General features: G+C 40.1%; 1 protein-coding gene across 1 annotated transcript in view; it reads right to left on the reverse strand.

Annotated features, from left to right (window-relative positions):
- Window positions 1–17027, reverse strand: part of SPIDR (scaffold protein involved in DNA repair) — a gene marked incomplete at both ends in the record, with an annotated part of 537674 nt that overhangs the window by 300334 nt on the left and 220313 nt on the right. The window contains one exon of the mRNA XM_084230569.1: window positions 14541–14754. Within this exon, the coding sequence (XP_084086695.1) occupies window positions 14541–14754 (214 nt within the window). The remainder of the gene's footprint in view (window positions 1–14540; window positions 14755–17027) is intronic.

The following is a 17027-nucleotide window of genomic DNA, read 5'->3' on the forward strand; positions in this document are numbered from 1 at the left end:
TATCTAGCTGGTTTTTCTTTTTTAACTATGAGATATTTTTAAAAGATTTATTTATTTATGCATAAAAGAGCTGGGGTATAGGCCAGAGATGTGGCGGGTGAGAGGATTCACCAGAGACAGAGTGGGGAGCAGAACAGGTGGACTGACTGAAATACACTGTTGAGGGGAGCGGCAGGCAAGACAAGAGAGGTCTGTTGTGCCATGTGTGTTATCTCTCAGGCCAGCAAGGATCAAACTTATGCTGCAATGGCTGGCAGTAGCTTGATAATACTGAGTTACTTAACCCCTTGCACCAGCAGGGATGACCCTAGATTTGAAGATGTTTTAATGTTAAAAACTATATCATTTAATAAATACATTAAAAATATATGGACATGTGCAAAAACATTAGAAACTAAGGTGGGAGGAAATTAAAAACAATGAATTTGCTATCACCGATGTATTAGACTCTACTAAATAATAAGACCTAAATTACACAAGGGAGCACAGCTACAGTTAGTGGGGAAGGAGAAATGCTGAATGGGGACAGATTTCTGGAGGAAGAGAGATTAAAGGTAATAGATTAGTACTCTACTGCCATGTATAAGCTGCCATTTACTTCTCCAACATGGGAAAGGGGGGTCATCTAAGCAGAACCTTACTCAGAGTTGGTTTTTAAGTTGTAGCCCATGAATTCATAAATTTAACATTGTACCAGTAGGTATACCAATAATGACAGGTAAGTTAAACCTAAATTTTTGTATATAAATATAAGCAAGATTATATAACCTACAAATAGATTACATGTAGTTTTAAGATGTGTTTAATATCTTATAATCAAAATATTAAAGATTTGTTTTTAAAGGATAAGAAGCTGAATTGTTAGTAATGGTTACCTAGGTCTAATCACTTCATGAGAAAATGAGATGATTCACTTTCTATCTATGTTATTTATTTCTGAATTGCTTTTTTTTTATAAAACATTAGCAATTGTTCTTATCTGAATTTAAGGTGAGAAATACTTTTTTAAAGCAAGAGAGAAAAAGATATAATTATAAATGGAAATATTCTAAAAAAATAAGTAAAATGAGATAAGTAGTTCTATTAGATATTAAAATATCCTACAATGCTAAAATATGAAACAATGTTTACCAGCCTATGAAAATGCAGCTATAGTAAAAGAACTAGAACTAGCCCAAAATATATGTGGGAATTTAGTGTATGCAAAAGATGGCATAGCAATTCTGTGGAGGAAAGATAGAATGTTTGATAAATGGTGTTGGGACACCAAGGTAGCCATTTGGAGAAAAATAAAATTGTACTTCATATTTTCTATGTCACAAAATATAAATTCCAGGAGAGTCAATGATTTAAATGTAAATAATTAGGTGGCACCAGCCCACAACAAGAAAAGGTGTCCAGATTGACCCCTCTCCTAAAAGCATCTGTAGAAAAAAGAGGGGAGACTGTTACAAGCACCAGGAAAAACCACACTCTTCGAAGCAGACATCAGAATGTCTCCAGGGAGATCTAGAGCCAGAGAAGGATACTACATTCTGTAGGCATTTGACATCTCAACTAGCCACAGCTGCCACTGCAGCTACTGACACTGCTGGAACCCCAGCCAGACTCCAGATTCTGGATCTCAGCAATTTCACCTGCATCCAAAATTTTCAGATACCTCACAGGTGAGAAATTATGACCCTGATGTGGCTGCAGTTGCTGCCCGCAGCCTGGACCCCAACCCTGGGCTCTCAACACTCTCACCTGCATCAGACAGGTACCCTCAGACACTCGACAGGTGAGAAAGTGTAATCCCCAACACCTGTAGCCTGCTTCCTGGGAGAGGAGAGAACCTGAACTACAAATTGTTCTAGAGTTTTTTATTTGTTTTTCACACTCTCTCTCCCATATTCACCTAGGAAGGACTTGAACAGCTTAACTCAGGTGCATACCACTCAAGCTTCCAGTGCCACATGCTGGCTACAACTCCTGGGAAGGGACATGTAAGGCAACCAAGCCATTCCGAGCAGGTTTATGAACGGTTCTAGCAGCCACATGCTCTTTGCCGTGGTTTGTAGTCGCCGCACACCTCCGTACGCTCCACTCCTCCACCCTCGACACCGCACTACCACCACACCGCACTCTGCTGCACCACCCTTATAAATCAGTCTCTTAGCTCAAGTGGACCCACTTCAGGTGCCCGCCATCAGGCATGCACCCAGGATCACAGGGCTCCCTCATCTATCCTGATGGTGGAAGGGCAGAAAAGCCTGATACCTTTTACCTTACCCTACAGTCCACCCCCTCAGGGTTTTCTGCCATATAGTCCACGTATATACAATTTTTTAAGCAAACATAAACAGTGCAGCCATGGACCACAAAAGCAAATGCATCACAAAATGACTAAACTTAATTTTCCTAGGGGCGGAAAGACAGAGAAGTTACCGGTACCAGCAATGGGAGATCCCTCCCATCGGGCAATATACATGCCGATTTGGCATCCGAAGACAATATTGTCGCTGGCATCAGTGGCCTTCCAGGGCGTGAGTACCACACTTGCTTTGCCAGTGAAGAGGCATCAGTGGGTTCTACATGCAGCAGGAGTGGAGAGCTCATAATGGGCCACAGAGTTATTACAAATGTCCCCTTGAGGATTGCCCGCTGATCTGCCACTCCAGGGTGGGTGACATGCACCCGTGGCGGCCACTGCGCACTCACCCATGGTTTTATCTGTAAATCGGCCTCCAGGCCACAACCCCAAGGGGCTATCAGAGCCACCCACCGCATGTGGGGAGCCTTCACTGTCCAGGGCCATTCCCAGTCCACGGTCTGCCCTGGGTCCACTCCAGTTGGGGCTGGCAATAGGATGTTGCCCTGCTGTCCAAGTCCCGGTTTTAATAAGACATCTGATGTCTTTATTTGTAATTGGATGGGAGCAGCGGCACGATGTAGCAATGCCTCCACTGGAGCCAGGCCGCCTCTCCTGCTCCTCTCATTCAATGTTTGCAACACCTCCCAAGTTGGCTATCATTGTGGTGACGTCATGTATCTGACGTCCCACATAGGGTGCTAGTACTGCCATGAGAGATCCAAATGTAGATGAGGGGGCATTCTTTAATACCAAGTCTCTCATCCCTGCTGTGAAACGCTCGTCATCAGGACCACGCGTATTCACATTAAAGATGGCCTGCCGCATCCCCAATTCCCGAAGTACCTGCACCAGCTCGGCGTACGTCTGCCATCCACTTACTGTTTCCGGCACGTCTCCCGCATCAGCCCATACTGTCCGTATGGCAGCCATTATCCACTCCAGGAGGGTGTGGTCGCCCTGGCCATACCGCCGGCTGTTCTGCAGCCTCTGTCACAAGGATGGGTGTGAAGTCACAGAGGCCAGTCTCTCCATCTCTTGAGCCGTGCAAATAATCCCCTCCACCCCCAGGTCCCACAAACGTAGCAGCCAGGCTGCCAAGGGTTCCCCTGGTTTCTGGCGGAACTATTTGCCCAAGTCCACCAGTTCCGCCTGGGTGTAAGGTCGGTAGGTAGTAAATTCCGTCATCTGTGGTGGTCCTGCAGCCAGACCCCCTGGGGCCATGGGTCGCTGCCCCTTCATTTTCTGAGTCACCACAGGGCGGGCCTGGAGCATGGGCCCAGCCTCCTCCTCCTCTCCAGAGGAGTTCGGCATCTCCGGGGTGGCGGGTTGGTTTGCCACGGCCGGTTGGGACTCAGGCAATGGTTCAGCCTCCCTCTCCTCTTCTCCTGAGCAGGGGTCTGGCATCTCTGGAGTCGCAGGCTGGTTTGCCACCACCGGCTGTGATTCGGGCAAAGGGCCAGCCTCCCTCTCCTTCCTTCCTGAGACGGAGTCTGGCATCTCTGGAGGGGTGGGTCGGTTTCTCCGAACTTCTTCCTCCAGAATCCTCAAATGTTGTTGCTGTATCCGCATCTCTTCTCGCATCTCTTCTCGCATCTCTTCTCGCATTTCATCCAGTACTTGCTGGATCCTAGATTGCTCTTTCTGCCTGGACGCTTGCAGAGCCGTGAGAAACACCCATCCCACGGCTCCTGCTGCCTCGCGGGCACTGCATCCACTCAGGGTTTCTTCTATTTCATACAGGGCCTGTTCCAACTGCCCCGGGGATCCATCTACCTCTGGCCATTGCTGGGGAGGTGCCCACTGGGTGAGGAGGTCGGCCACCGGGTACCATCTGCTCGTGGCCGGCCATCCAGGGATCCCTCTCCAGATTTCAAAGGGTTTCATCTGCGTAGAGCTGTCCTGCCTCGAACCGTCCTGCCGTCTACGCCAGTTGTAAAGCAACCAACCCATTCCGAGCAGGTTTATGAACGGTTCTAGCAGCCACATGCTCTTTGCCGTGGTTTGTAGTCGCCGCACGCCTCCGTACGCTCCACTCCTCCACCCTCGACACCGCACTACCACCACACCGCACTCTGCTGCACCACCCTTATAAATCAGTCTCTTAGCTCAGGTGGACCCACTTCAGGTGCCCGCCATCAGGCATGCACCCAGGATCACAGGGCTCCCTCATCTATCCTGATGGCGGAAGGGCAGAAAAGCCTGATACCTTTTACCTTACCCTACAGGACAGAACCCTAAGGCACAAATTTTGTCATTTCTTTTTCTTTTTTTTAATGGTTCATTTACCCTCTCTGTGTCTTCCCTTTTCTTTTTTGGTGTTGTTTATCTTTTCCCTGAGTTATACCTCAAAGGAGACAGACCCTGGGAAGACTATCTGACTCAGCTTTACAATGCCCTGCCGAGGAACAGACTAAAACGGCAGCCACTAGCTCCTAAGGAGTCAATAAAGTCCTGAGTGGCAACACCCCCCACCTTTTTTTCCCTTTGCTTTTTCTTTTTTCTTCCCTCTATCATTAATATTCTTCTTTTCCTTTCCTTCCTCTTTTTCTTCCTTCTTCCTCCTCTGTCTTTTGCTTCCGCTTTTTCTTTTTCCTTCATTTTATTCCTTTTACATTCCTCTTTTTTTATTTCTTCTTTCTCTTTCTTTTCTTTCTTTTTGCTTTCCTGAGCCACAACATAGAGGGATTCAGCAGTTCAACACAGAAATGCATTGCATTCAACCTGCAAACATCCCAGCAGATTGGGCCACAGAGTGTGTCTTGCAGTGTAGTGCTATGCACAAGACTTTTGACTACCCCAGGTTGAGACACTAGATCCCATTGTACATAGTGGGAGCTGGGAAGGCAGGGCTACTGGGGCAAATCACAGTATACAACAACATCTGCTATAGCAGAAGTACGCCCAGGTGGGAACAAGTACTTCCCAGGTAGGAAGCCCCCACCTCTATGCCCCACCCACTCCAATATTCCCTGAGGCCCCTTAGGAGAGCCAGAAAAGCCTCCAGTGACATAAGCCATCTGGGGGATGGGCACCCTAGCAGGGACTGCAGGAAACCCTCAATCCCCAACTGTGGTGGATCCCAATGCTCTATGAGGAGCAACTGTAAATCCCACCTGCCTGCAGCAATGGTCCAGTTGAAGAGAACTGAGGGGGAAGATGACAAGGGGGAAGAAACAGATAACCTATAAAGGAAAACCAATTAGGCTGACATCAGACGTCTCTGGTAAAAAAAAAAAAAACACTATGGACAAGAAGAGAACGGAGTGACATATTCAACATATTCAAAGAAAAAAAATGCTAGCCAAGAATGCTTTAGCCTACAAAGCTCTCCTTCCTTTATGACGGAAAAATAAGGACCTTCTCAAACAAAACCTTCAGAAATTCATGACATGGCAAGTACAGACTCTCATGCCTCAATAACCACCCTAAATACAAATGGACTAAACTCATTAATAAAAAGACACAGAGTAGCAGGCTGGATTAGAAAACAGAACCCAACCTGCTGCTGTCTCCAGGAAAGAAAAAGGTTGGAAACAATTCTACAGCTATACTTATATCAGAAAAAAGACTTAAAAATAAAAAAGGTAAAAAGAGATATAAATGTTCACTACATTATGATCAAAGGGACAATAAACCAGGAAGATACAGTACTCTTCAACTTATACTCACCAAATGAAGGAGCACCAAAATATATCAAACAATTATTATTATCACTGAAAACAGACATCAGAGAAAAAACATGGAGATTTCAACACCCAACTCTCACCAATGAACAGATCAATGAGACAAAAAATAAACAAGGACTCCATAGCCCTAAATAAAAGACCTAGACCTCATGAGCATATGGACATCTACTGGACACTGCGCCCAAAAAATCTGAATACACATTTTTCTCAAGTGCACAGGGATCATTATCCAGGATTGATTACATACTGGACCACAACACAAACATCAACAGATATATGAAGACTGAAATCATACCAACTATCTTTTCTGACCATAAAGGCATCAAACTAGAAATCAACAATGAAAAGAAAGTAAAGAACCCTCCCATTTCATGGGGAGTGAATCCCACAATACTGGAAAACCATTGGATCAAGAGGAAATCAAAGAAGAAATTAAAAAAATACCTTGAGACGAATGACAATGAGGACACAGCTTTCCAGAATATTTGGGTCAAAGCAAAAGCAGTAATAAGAGAAATTATATAGGGCCTCCCTGGTGGCCCACAGGATTAAGCACATCACTATGAAGCAATCTACAGCCTCTGCAGCATGAGTTCAATCCCTGGCCGGCCTGGGAGCAACACACATGGCAAAGCAGACCTCTCCTGACTTGCCTGCTGCTCCTCTCAGCAGTGTATTTCAGTCTGCCTGCTCTGTTCCCCATTCTGCCTCTGGTGGATCCTCTCACCCCTTACCCCCACATCTCTGGTTTGTACCCCAGCTCTTGTATGCATAAATAAATAAATCTTTTTTAAAAAGAGGAAATTATATAGCAATACAGACCCATATCAAGAAACATGAAAGAACCAAAGAAACAACCTAATCTCCCATCTAAGAGAACTAGAAAAAGAACAACACAAAGACCCAAAAGTCAGTAGCAGAAAGAAAGTAATAAAAATTCAAGCAGAAATAAGTGAAATAGAAAAAAAAAAATCCCAAAGATCAATGAAACCAAAATCTGGTTCTTCAAAAAATAAACTAAATAAACAAACCCCTAGCCAGGCTCACATATTTAAAAAGGGAGAAAACTCAAATAAATAGTATCATAAATGAAAGATGAGAAATCACAACAGACAAAGCAGAAATCCAAAGGATAATCAGAAATTACTATGAACATGTATATGCAGAAGAGAGGACAAATTCTTAGAACTATACAATCATACAAAGCCGGATAAAGAAGAAATAGAAAATCTTAATAAACCAGTTATAAGCAATGACATTGAAACAGTAATCAAAACTCTCCCCCAAAACAAAAGCTCAGGACTAGATGGTCTCACAAATAAGTTCTGCAAAATGTTCGAAGATGAACTCATACCTATACTACAATAACTCTTTCAAAATGTTGAGAAAAAAGGAATACTATCAAATACATTTTATATAGCAAATATTATACTAATATGAAAACCAAAGATAACACAAAGAAAGAAAACTACAGGCCAATCTTCCTAATGAACACAGATGCAAAAATCCTCAATAAAATTCTAGCAAACTGAATCCAACAATGCATCAAAAGGACAATACACCATGTCCAAGTGTGATTTATTCCAGGGGCAGAAGGATGATTCAACACCCAAAAAGCATTCAATGTAATTCAACACATCAATAAAAAGAAAAATAGGGCCTCCCTGGTGGTGCAGGGATTAAAGACAGTACGGGAGTTAAAGACAGTGCTATCAAGTATTGCCAGCCACTGCAGAGCTAGTTTGATCCTGGTGGGCCAGGTTGCTAATCTACATGGCGCAGCAGACCTCTCATGTCTCCCCACTTCTCAGCAGTGTATTTCAGCCGATCTGCCTGTTCTGTTTCCCACTCTGTCTCTGGTGAATCCTCTCACCCCCTGCATCTCTGGCCTGGATCCATAAATAAATAAATGCATAAATAAATGCATAAATAAATAAATCTTAAAAAAACAAAAAGGAAAAAGAAAAAGAAAAGCCACATGTTCATATCAACAGATGCTGAGAAAATATTTGATAAAGTTCAATTTATGATGCAGGACCTCAAAATATTTTGGATAAAAGGAATTTATCTTAAAAAAAACACATTATGACAAAACCACAACTAATATTCTTAATGGTGAATAACTTAAAACCTTCTCTTTAAGATCTGGAACAAGACAAGGATGTCCACTATCAAAACTACTTTTCAATATACTGTACTGCTGGAAGTCTTAGCAAGGGCAATTTGGCAAGAGAAAGACACACAAGGAAGCCAAATAGAAAGAAGTAGTAAAGTTATCCTTATTTGGAGATGATATGATAATACATAGAGAGAACCCTAAAAACTCCATGTAAAAAACAATTTGAGATAAAAAAACAGTTTAGAAAAGCAGCATGTCATAAAATCAATACACAAAAGTCAGTGCCATTCACATATGCAAACTGTCAGTCTGAAGAGGAAGAAATTAAGAAAACCATCCCATTTATAATCTCAGCCAAAAAAAAAAAAAAGCCAATAAAAATACCTGGGAATAAACCTAACAAATGAGGTGAAAGACCTATACAAGGAAAATTACAAAGCATTGTTAAAAAAAAAATAGAAGACAGAAAGAAATGGGAAATGTATTCCCTGCTCATGGATTAGATGAATTAATGCTCATGGATTAGATGAACTAATGTGATCAAAATGGCCATCCTATCAAGAGCAATTTACAGATTCAATGCAATTCCAATAAAAATCTCAATGCCATTCTTCAACAAAATAGAGTATTGTTGAAATTCATATTGAATCAGAAAAATGATGAATAGCCAAAACGCTCTTGACTAAAAGAAGGAATAACAGAGGTATATATTCCTAAACTTCAATCTATACTACAAAGTCATAATAATTAAAACAGCAAGGTACTAGAACAAAAACAAGACACACATTAATGGAATCAAACAAAACCCAGACATAACGCCCCACATATATAGACAACTAATCTATGACAAAGGAACAAAGAATATGTAAAGGACCAAGGATAGTCTGTTCAATAAATGGTGCTGGAAAAACTGGACAGCCACATGCAAAAGAATGAAACTAGATTACTACATCCCACCACACACAAAAATCAACTCAAAATGGATAAAAGTCTTGAATATAAGATCTGAAACCATACAACATAAGCAAAACACTCCATGACATACATCTTATAAACATCTTCAAAGACTCATCCCCTGAAGCAAAGAAAATGAAAGAAACGATATACAGCTGGGACGACATCAAACTAAAAACCTTCTATAGAGAAAAAGAGACAATAACCAAGATGAAGAGATACCTGTAGATTGGGTAAAAATATCCTCAACATCACTTATAATCAGGAAAATGTAAACCAAAACCATGAGATACCACCTCATACCAGTAAGAATGGCCATATTAAAAAAACAACAAATGCTTGTGAGGATGTGTAGAAAAAGGGGACTCCCTTACACTACTGTTGGGAATGCAATCTGGTCCAACCACTATGGAAAACTGTGTGGAGCGCCCTCAAATTACTAAAAATGGAGCTATCATATGACACAGCAATTTCAGTCCTAGAGTATACCCAAAGGACACATAAACATTAATTTGAAAGGAAACCTGCACAATAAATCCTATTCATTGCAGCTCTATTTACAATAGCTAAGATACAGAAGCAACAGATGACTGGATCAACAAGACTACTACTAGGCAATCAAAAAAGATAAACTCATGCCATTTGCAGCAACATTGATGGAGCTGGAAGGGATTATGATCAGTCACTTAAAGGAGGCATATAAAGAAACTAAACGAGGTTTGAAAAAAAAAAGCTACCAGGCAAACTATAAATAGGAGACATACATCAGGGCAGGAGGAGGGAGAGGGATCAAAACGGGAAGGAATGGCACAAGAGACTATGGTGATAGTTCACAGGTGACTTGATGGTGGGAGTTTTATGGGGATTATACCTGACAGGAGAAATCAAACATTGCACAAAAATTAACTATGATGTAAATATATGTATATATGAATATACTAAATTAAAAATAAATAAATTTTAAATGCAATATCCCATAAAACATTACAGTTAAAGATAACACAAATTCTTAACTCTCACAGTAATGAAGTTCTTGTTTTGTTACTATCTATGATACAAAACACAGAACCTATAAAAGACAGATAAGATGAACAACAGGAAAACTGTGTCTGCTTATCAAAAAAACAAAATCCTTCTACATAAAAAAGCTGAAAGACTAATGTCAAGTTAAAAGAAAAATAACTATAATGTATATGATTGAGAAGTTATTTTATCATTTCTACAGTTAGTGCAAATCATTAAGATAAAGACTAACAATCCAAGAGAAGAAAGGTCAAAAGTCATTTCATACATAATAAAACAAAAGTGGTTCTTAAACATAAGGAATGATTCCAAATCCTTATTATAGTAAGAGTAATGCAAATTAAAATGATAAACACACTTTTTCCCACTTTTCATTTGGTCAAGACCAATACCAAGGGAAAGGTAGGAAAATAAGCACTTTATGCACTGTTGGTGGAACTGTAAAATTATGCCATTTGAAAAAGTCTTCACAAATTAAAGAGGCCCATATCCTCTGATTTACTAATAGTACTTACAGTCATTTACCCTGTCACTCTACCTCAGACATGTAGAAATGCTGCAATACTGTTTGAAGTAACCAAAGAGTCGAGGAGTAACCTAGATGTCCAACCAAAGGCACTCACTGAATGGTCTCTCTCAATAGAAGAATGATGTACTCAACAATCTCCAATATACATTTTTTTTTTTTGACCAGAGACATCTTAATTTTCCCCTCATTTATTTTTCTATTAGCACTGATGTGCCCGCTATTGCTCTGGATGCTGGGATATGGAAGGTCAAGGTTCCTAACCTTAGAGCTCACAGCAGACGGATGTTAGCATCAAGATGTCAGCAGCCAGGAATGACCTATAAGGGACAGATACTAGGAGCTGACAGGGCACCTCACTCAGATTTTTAAAAAAAAAATTTTTTTTTTCTAACATTGGTTTACACTATTGTACATTATTCAGAAATATAGAATCCCAACTCTTCAGGTGTCTGTTACCATACCATATCTGCCGTCGAGGCACTAATAATCCACCATAGTACAGTAAATCCATTCCTCCCTTTTCATCTCACCCTTTCTCCCCGCTCTGATACCTTCAGTTTTACAGTAAGATTTCCACAATCAGATTGTTGTTACTTTAGTGTTATCTGACTCTTCATTTCATTTCTCTATATTCTATGTTTATCTTTTTCCTTAAGACTTATTTCGCTTAGCATTATATCCTCTAGTTCTATCCATGCTGTAAAAATGGCAAGAGTTCAGCTGTTTGTTTTATTTTATTTTTTGTAATAGTTGGATTTGTGTATATATAGACCACATTTTTCTGATCCACTCTGTCCTTGGGTACTTAAATTGTTTCCCTAACTTGGCTATTATAAATATTACTGCAACGAACACAGGCATGCATGTATCCCTTTGAATTGTGAACTGGTGTTTTTGGATTCCTTGGATAGATACCTAGGAGTATAGCTGGTGGATGAAGATAGAATAAGCTAAAAATATAAGCTGCTATAGTGTATTGATATAGAAGACAAAACTACGATATGCCACAAAATTAAATACTCTCAATCTTACTGGGTTTTATTGTTTCCAGAAAGGGCTTCAAATAAAGCAGCCAAAAAAGCACAAGTAATTACAGTAACAAGATCCTGGACAGGAGGAGCACTGTCAGGATAGGAGCAAATCTCTCATTCATTCCTTATCAAAGTTCTACCCAGGCTGTAAGAGGTGATGGAGGTAGTTCAAAATCTAGCAGGAGAAGTCAAAAAATAAGCAAATGAATAAAGAGCGATATACTTCAATATGTGTGATTGTGGAAAAACAAAATAGGAAAGGAAAATAAAGGTTACAGAGAGGCACAGTGTCCAATTTTAGACGTGAAACCCAAAGAACATCTCTTTAGAAGGAAAAGTCTGAGTAAAGGCCTACTGGTGATAAGAATGTAGTAAATCGCACAGATATGTGATGGGTTGGGATACAGCATCCTAGCAGCAGGAGCAGCAAGAACCAGGCCTGAAAGTGACAGTGGTGTGGAATGTTTGAAGATTGGTGGACCAGAGTAGATTCTACGGTGGTCAAATGGAGCTGCAAGGAGAGATCCCAGAGCTCTGGAGAGCTTTGACTGAATGGGATGAGCAGCTCCTGGGAAGTATGGAGCCATAAATCAATATGATAAATTGAATATGCATATTTTCACTCTTCTTGACACCTTAAGCAGGGACAAAGTGAAGGCAAAGAAAGAAGTAGGACATATTGGAAGATATCATTGTAGTAATACAGAAGAGAGATGATGACTACCTAGAAAGGTAATCTACTAGAAGTAACAAGAAGTGTTCAAGTAACAAGGAGTGACGGACTCTTATATGGATTCGGAAGTGGCACTGCCAGGATTTCCCTTGTGTAGGAGAAGGATTATCAGCAAAGGAGGATTTGAGAACATAGGAAAAACTGCAAGAAGGCTGTTTCCTTTCCTGAGAAGGGGAAAAGTATGGGAAGGAGGACAGGGTGTGTGTTTGTGTAGTGGTGGGGAGGGTAGCAAGAACTTGATCCTGACTTCATATCAGTACCTGGGGGAGAGTTGCGGTAGGCAGTAAGGAACTCAGCTCTGTGGCTCAGGCAGCATCTTGGGCTGTAGATAGTTTGGGAGTTATTAGTGTGCCGTAGGTATTTAAAGCTACAAGATGAGAGAAAATCATCAAGAGGGTGGGGAGTGAAGGAGAAGAGAGAAAAGAGAAGAGGTCTACAAATGAACCTGCAGCACTTCAGTACTGAGAAGCCATAGCAAGATATAAACATGGGTGCAGAGGAAACAGGAAATAAACCAGAAGTGAGCACTGTGCAGGAAAATGTGACTTGCACATGAGTGACCACAGGAGAAGCCATGTGGAGGTCATTGCTGACATGGGGAGTGAGATGTGGGTAGAGTACTGGAGCCAAGCATGAATGAAATAGGCTCAGGAAAGAGAGGGAGGAGGAGGAGAGAGGGAAGAACAAATTGAAAGGAGAGAGAGAGGAACAGTGTCTCTTCAACTTCAAGGCATTTTGCTGTCAAGCAATGAAGAGTGAACCAGTAAGAAGGGATGTGTACAGTTATGATGAATTTTTAACATTTGCTAATGAGTAAAAAATAATGGTAGGACTGTACAATGACAGGAAATTTCAGAGAATTAATGGCACTATATTCTGGAGTATGCTATACAGAATGACAATCATTTGAGCATTATTCCTAATATCCTCAAACTGAACCTATAAGAACGTCTGTCAACTGAAGAATAAATGAAGAACATAAATTAATACAATAGAATACTATGTACTGATGGAAATGAACAAACTGCTAAATGCAACCAAACTGGTGAATCTTACAAGCATAATATTAAGTTCAGGTAGCTACAGTATAGAAAAATTTCCAGAATTAGTTTTTAGGAAGTCCTCAAGCATTCAAAGGACTCTATTATATCAGAAGTCAGGCTCATGATCACCAGGGGCAAGAGGGAGGGAAGAAGTGGGAGCGAGATAGGATGGTTCCCGGTATAGCCTGCATTCTATTTCTTGGCTTGGAGATGAATGATGTATTCATTTTGTGTACTTGTTTATATGGATACTTATAGCCCATGTATGATACTGTATGTATCTTATATTATTCAATAAAAAGGTATTAAAAATGTTTAATAAAAATGTAAAAAATTAAGTGATGAAAGTTATCCGCCAATATCCTGTCTATTAGTGGAAGAGTTTAAGAAGAGACCAATGTCACAAGAGTATGGACACAATAAAAGAACCTCCTCTAGGAGGGAAGTTTAACTTAAAAGACTTGTAAGTTGATTTGAAATCTAAGAACTTAACACATGGATACAACTTTTAAAAATTGACAATAAAATTAAAAGCTCTTAAAACTAAACTTTCCCTCAAAAGTAATATTTTCCACTTTGTGGTAAAAATGTCTCATGCAGAAAAAAGTAAGCATAAAATCATTCACAACATTTCTGATATACTAATGAACCCTTAATGTCACATCCTATTATGTTTTAATTCATGCTTTTTATCCCCTCAAAGTGATTAGCAAAGAAATAGAATGCTGTCACATAATGACAATATGAGCCTCCTACTACAACATTCTAAGAAGGATAGAAACAAAAACAGCCACATCTTATAACAATACACCACTTGGGTAGGAGTCTTGATTATGGATGTTGTTTCTCCCTGCCCCATGCCAAATTATCAAAAATGGGCTGCCAGAATTATAAACAAGTCACCAAGGAGAGTTCAGTGCTTCTATTAAAAAAAAAATCTATGTCAAATACTGGCTACTTTCCGTGGGATTTCACTATAATAAGGCAACAAAGTGTTCTTGACAAAAATATCTTTTGAGACAAACTTTTAGTTGGTTACTGATTGGTGGAAGCAGTTATTTGAACTCACCAGGGAGGGTAAATATGGATGATGTCTTGAGGATGGCCCCTGAGGTAGCCTGCTGTCTCCTTGGTGAAAAGCACCTTCAGGCCAGTTCTGGGGGCCTCACATTGGGAAGAGCTGACAGTCTGTAGCTCCACTAACTGCTCACACATGGCAACTTGGATAGAGCATTCTTCGTGCAGCTCAAGAATTCTCACCATTAATAAACCAGATTTTCTGCCTAGAAAGTGAAGAAAAAAAAAAGAGCAAAAGAATCTAAAAATCGTATGGTCCAAATGCGACTGCAGTGTCATTAAAAAAAAAAAGTCATGAAGTTTCAGGTTCAGATAGCTTTCTTTCTTCATGTGGAGATGGCAGTCTGTATACTCTGCTAAAGAAAATTAGAGAACTGCATACACTCATCGTAACACCATTTTAAAAATCGAAGTAGCCTGTCAGTTACATGAAATACATGTAGTTTAAGCAACGTAAAAGAATAATCTTCCATCATAAATAGTCATGAGCATATGGAAAACTTAGACCTATCATTTCACAGATTACGTGTTTAACACAGTGAACTCTTCAGATAAACTCAACAAAGGAAGTAAAGTCACCTGTTGGTCCTTCTTCTTTTACCTGTTGTTGCTCCTTCTTTCTCATATGCCTGCTGCACTTCATTACTTGCTTTGATTCTCTGTTTTGAAATGATACAGTCTGACTGGCTAGTTGCAAATGCTCTAGTGAATAATGTGGACTGCTAGACTGATGTGGAATGCTAGGTGATAGAGTATTAAATTTATTTATTTTATTCTTTTTCATTTTTTTCTTTTAACATTTACCATTTTTTACATTGAGTCCCCATAGAATCTCCTTCCCCAAGGCACCCATGCACCATCACCACAGTCCCCTGTGCTCCTCCCTCCCTCCCTCTCACCCATCTCCCACCTCCTCCCCTACAGTATGTCTCTGGTTTATAATTGTCTGTTTTTGCTTTGCTGTGGTTTGTATTGTTAGTATTATTTTTTTTTCACACTGATGTCTTATTTGGTTCCCCTATATTCCTGTTATAAGTGAAACCATCTGATATTTTTCTTTTTCCTTCTGGCTTATTTCACTGAGCATAATTCCTTCTAGCTCAATCCATGTTTCTGTGAATGACATGAGTTTATCTTTTTTTGATTGCTGAACAATAGTCCATTGTGTATATATACCACATGTTCTTGATCCAGTCATCTATTTTTGGGCATTTGGGTTGTTTCCAGGTTTTACCTATTGTAAATAGTGCTCCAATAAATATAGGTGTATAGGTGCTCTTTTGAATCACTGTTTTTGTGTCCTTTGGATAGATCCCTAAGAGTGGAATTGCTGGATCATATGGTAGCTCAATTTTTAGTAGACTGAGGAACCACCAGACAGCTTTCCACAATGGTTGGACCAGTTTGCACTCCCACCAGCAATGCAGGAGAGCTCCTTTCCACCAGCAATGCAGCAGAGTTCCTTTTTCACCGCATCCTCGCCAACACTTATTGTTGCTTGTTTTTTTTGACATGAGCCATTCTTACTGGTGTAAGATGGTATCTCAGTGTGGTTTTGATTTGAATTTCCCTGATGATAAGGGATGTTGAACATTTTTTCATATGCCTGTTGGCCATTTGCATTTCCTCTTTGGAGAAATGTCTTTTGAGTTGTTCTGCTCATTTCTTGACTGGATTGTTTGTTTTTGTTGAGCCCTGTGAGTTCTTTGAATATCTTTGTGATCAGTCCCTTATCAGCTGGATGGAGCACAAAGACTTTTTCCCAGTCAGTGGGGTGTTTCTCTGTTTTGGTTAATGTCTATTTTTCTGTGCAGAAACTTTTCAGTTTCATGTAATCCCAGGTGCTTATCTTTGCCTTCACTATCACTGCTTTGGGTGACCAGTCTTTAAAGATGTTTTTGAGATGTATGTCTTGTAGTGTTTAACCTACATTTTCTTCTATATGTTTTATGGTTTCAGGTCTTATGTCCAGTTCTTTTATCCATTTTGAGTTGATTTTTGTGCATGGTGACAGGTAGTGGTCTAGTTTCATTTTTTTGCACGTGGAGGTCCAGTTTTCCCAACACCATTTATTGAACAAACTCCCTGTGTTCCATTGCATATTCTTTGCTCCTTTGTCAAAGATTAGTTGTTCATATAAATGTGGCTTTATTTCTGGGCTCTCTATTCAGTTCCATTGGTTTGTGAGTATGTTTTGGTTCCAATACCAAACTGTTTTAATTATTATGGCTTTGTAGTATAGCTTGAAGTTTGGAAGTGTGACACCTCCTTTCTCCTTTGCTTTCATCAGTAGGGGTTTAGGTATTTGTGTATTTTTGTGGTTCCATATGAATTTTATCAGTGTTTTTTTTCTATTTCTTTGAAGAATGTCATTGGGATTTTTATTGGAATAGCACTGAATCTATATATTGCTTTTGGGAAGATGCCCATTTTAATAATGTTGATTCTTCCAATCCATGAGTAGGGGATGTCTTTCCAC

Source organism: Talpa europaea (genome assembly GCF_964194135.1).
Source record: "Talpa europaea genome assembly, chromosome: 3".
Taxonomy (NCBI): Eukaryota; Metazoa; Chordata; class Mammalia; order Eulipotyphla; family Talpidae; genus Talpa; species Talpa europaea.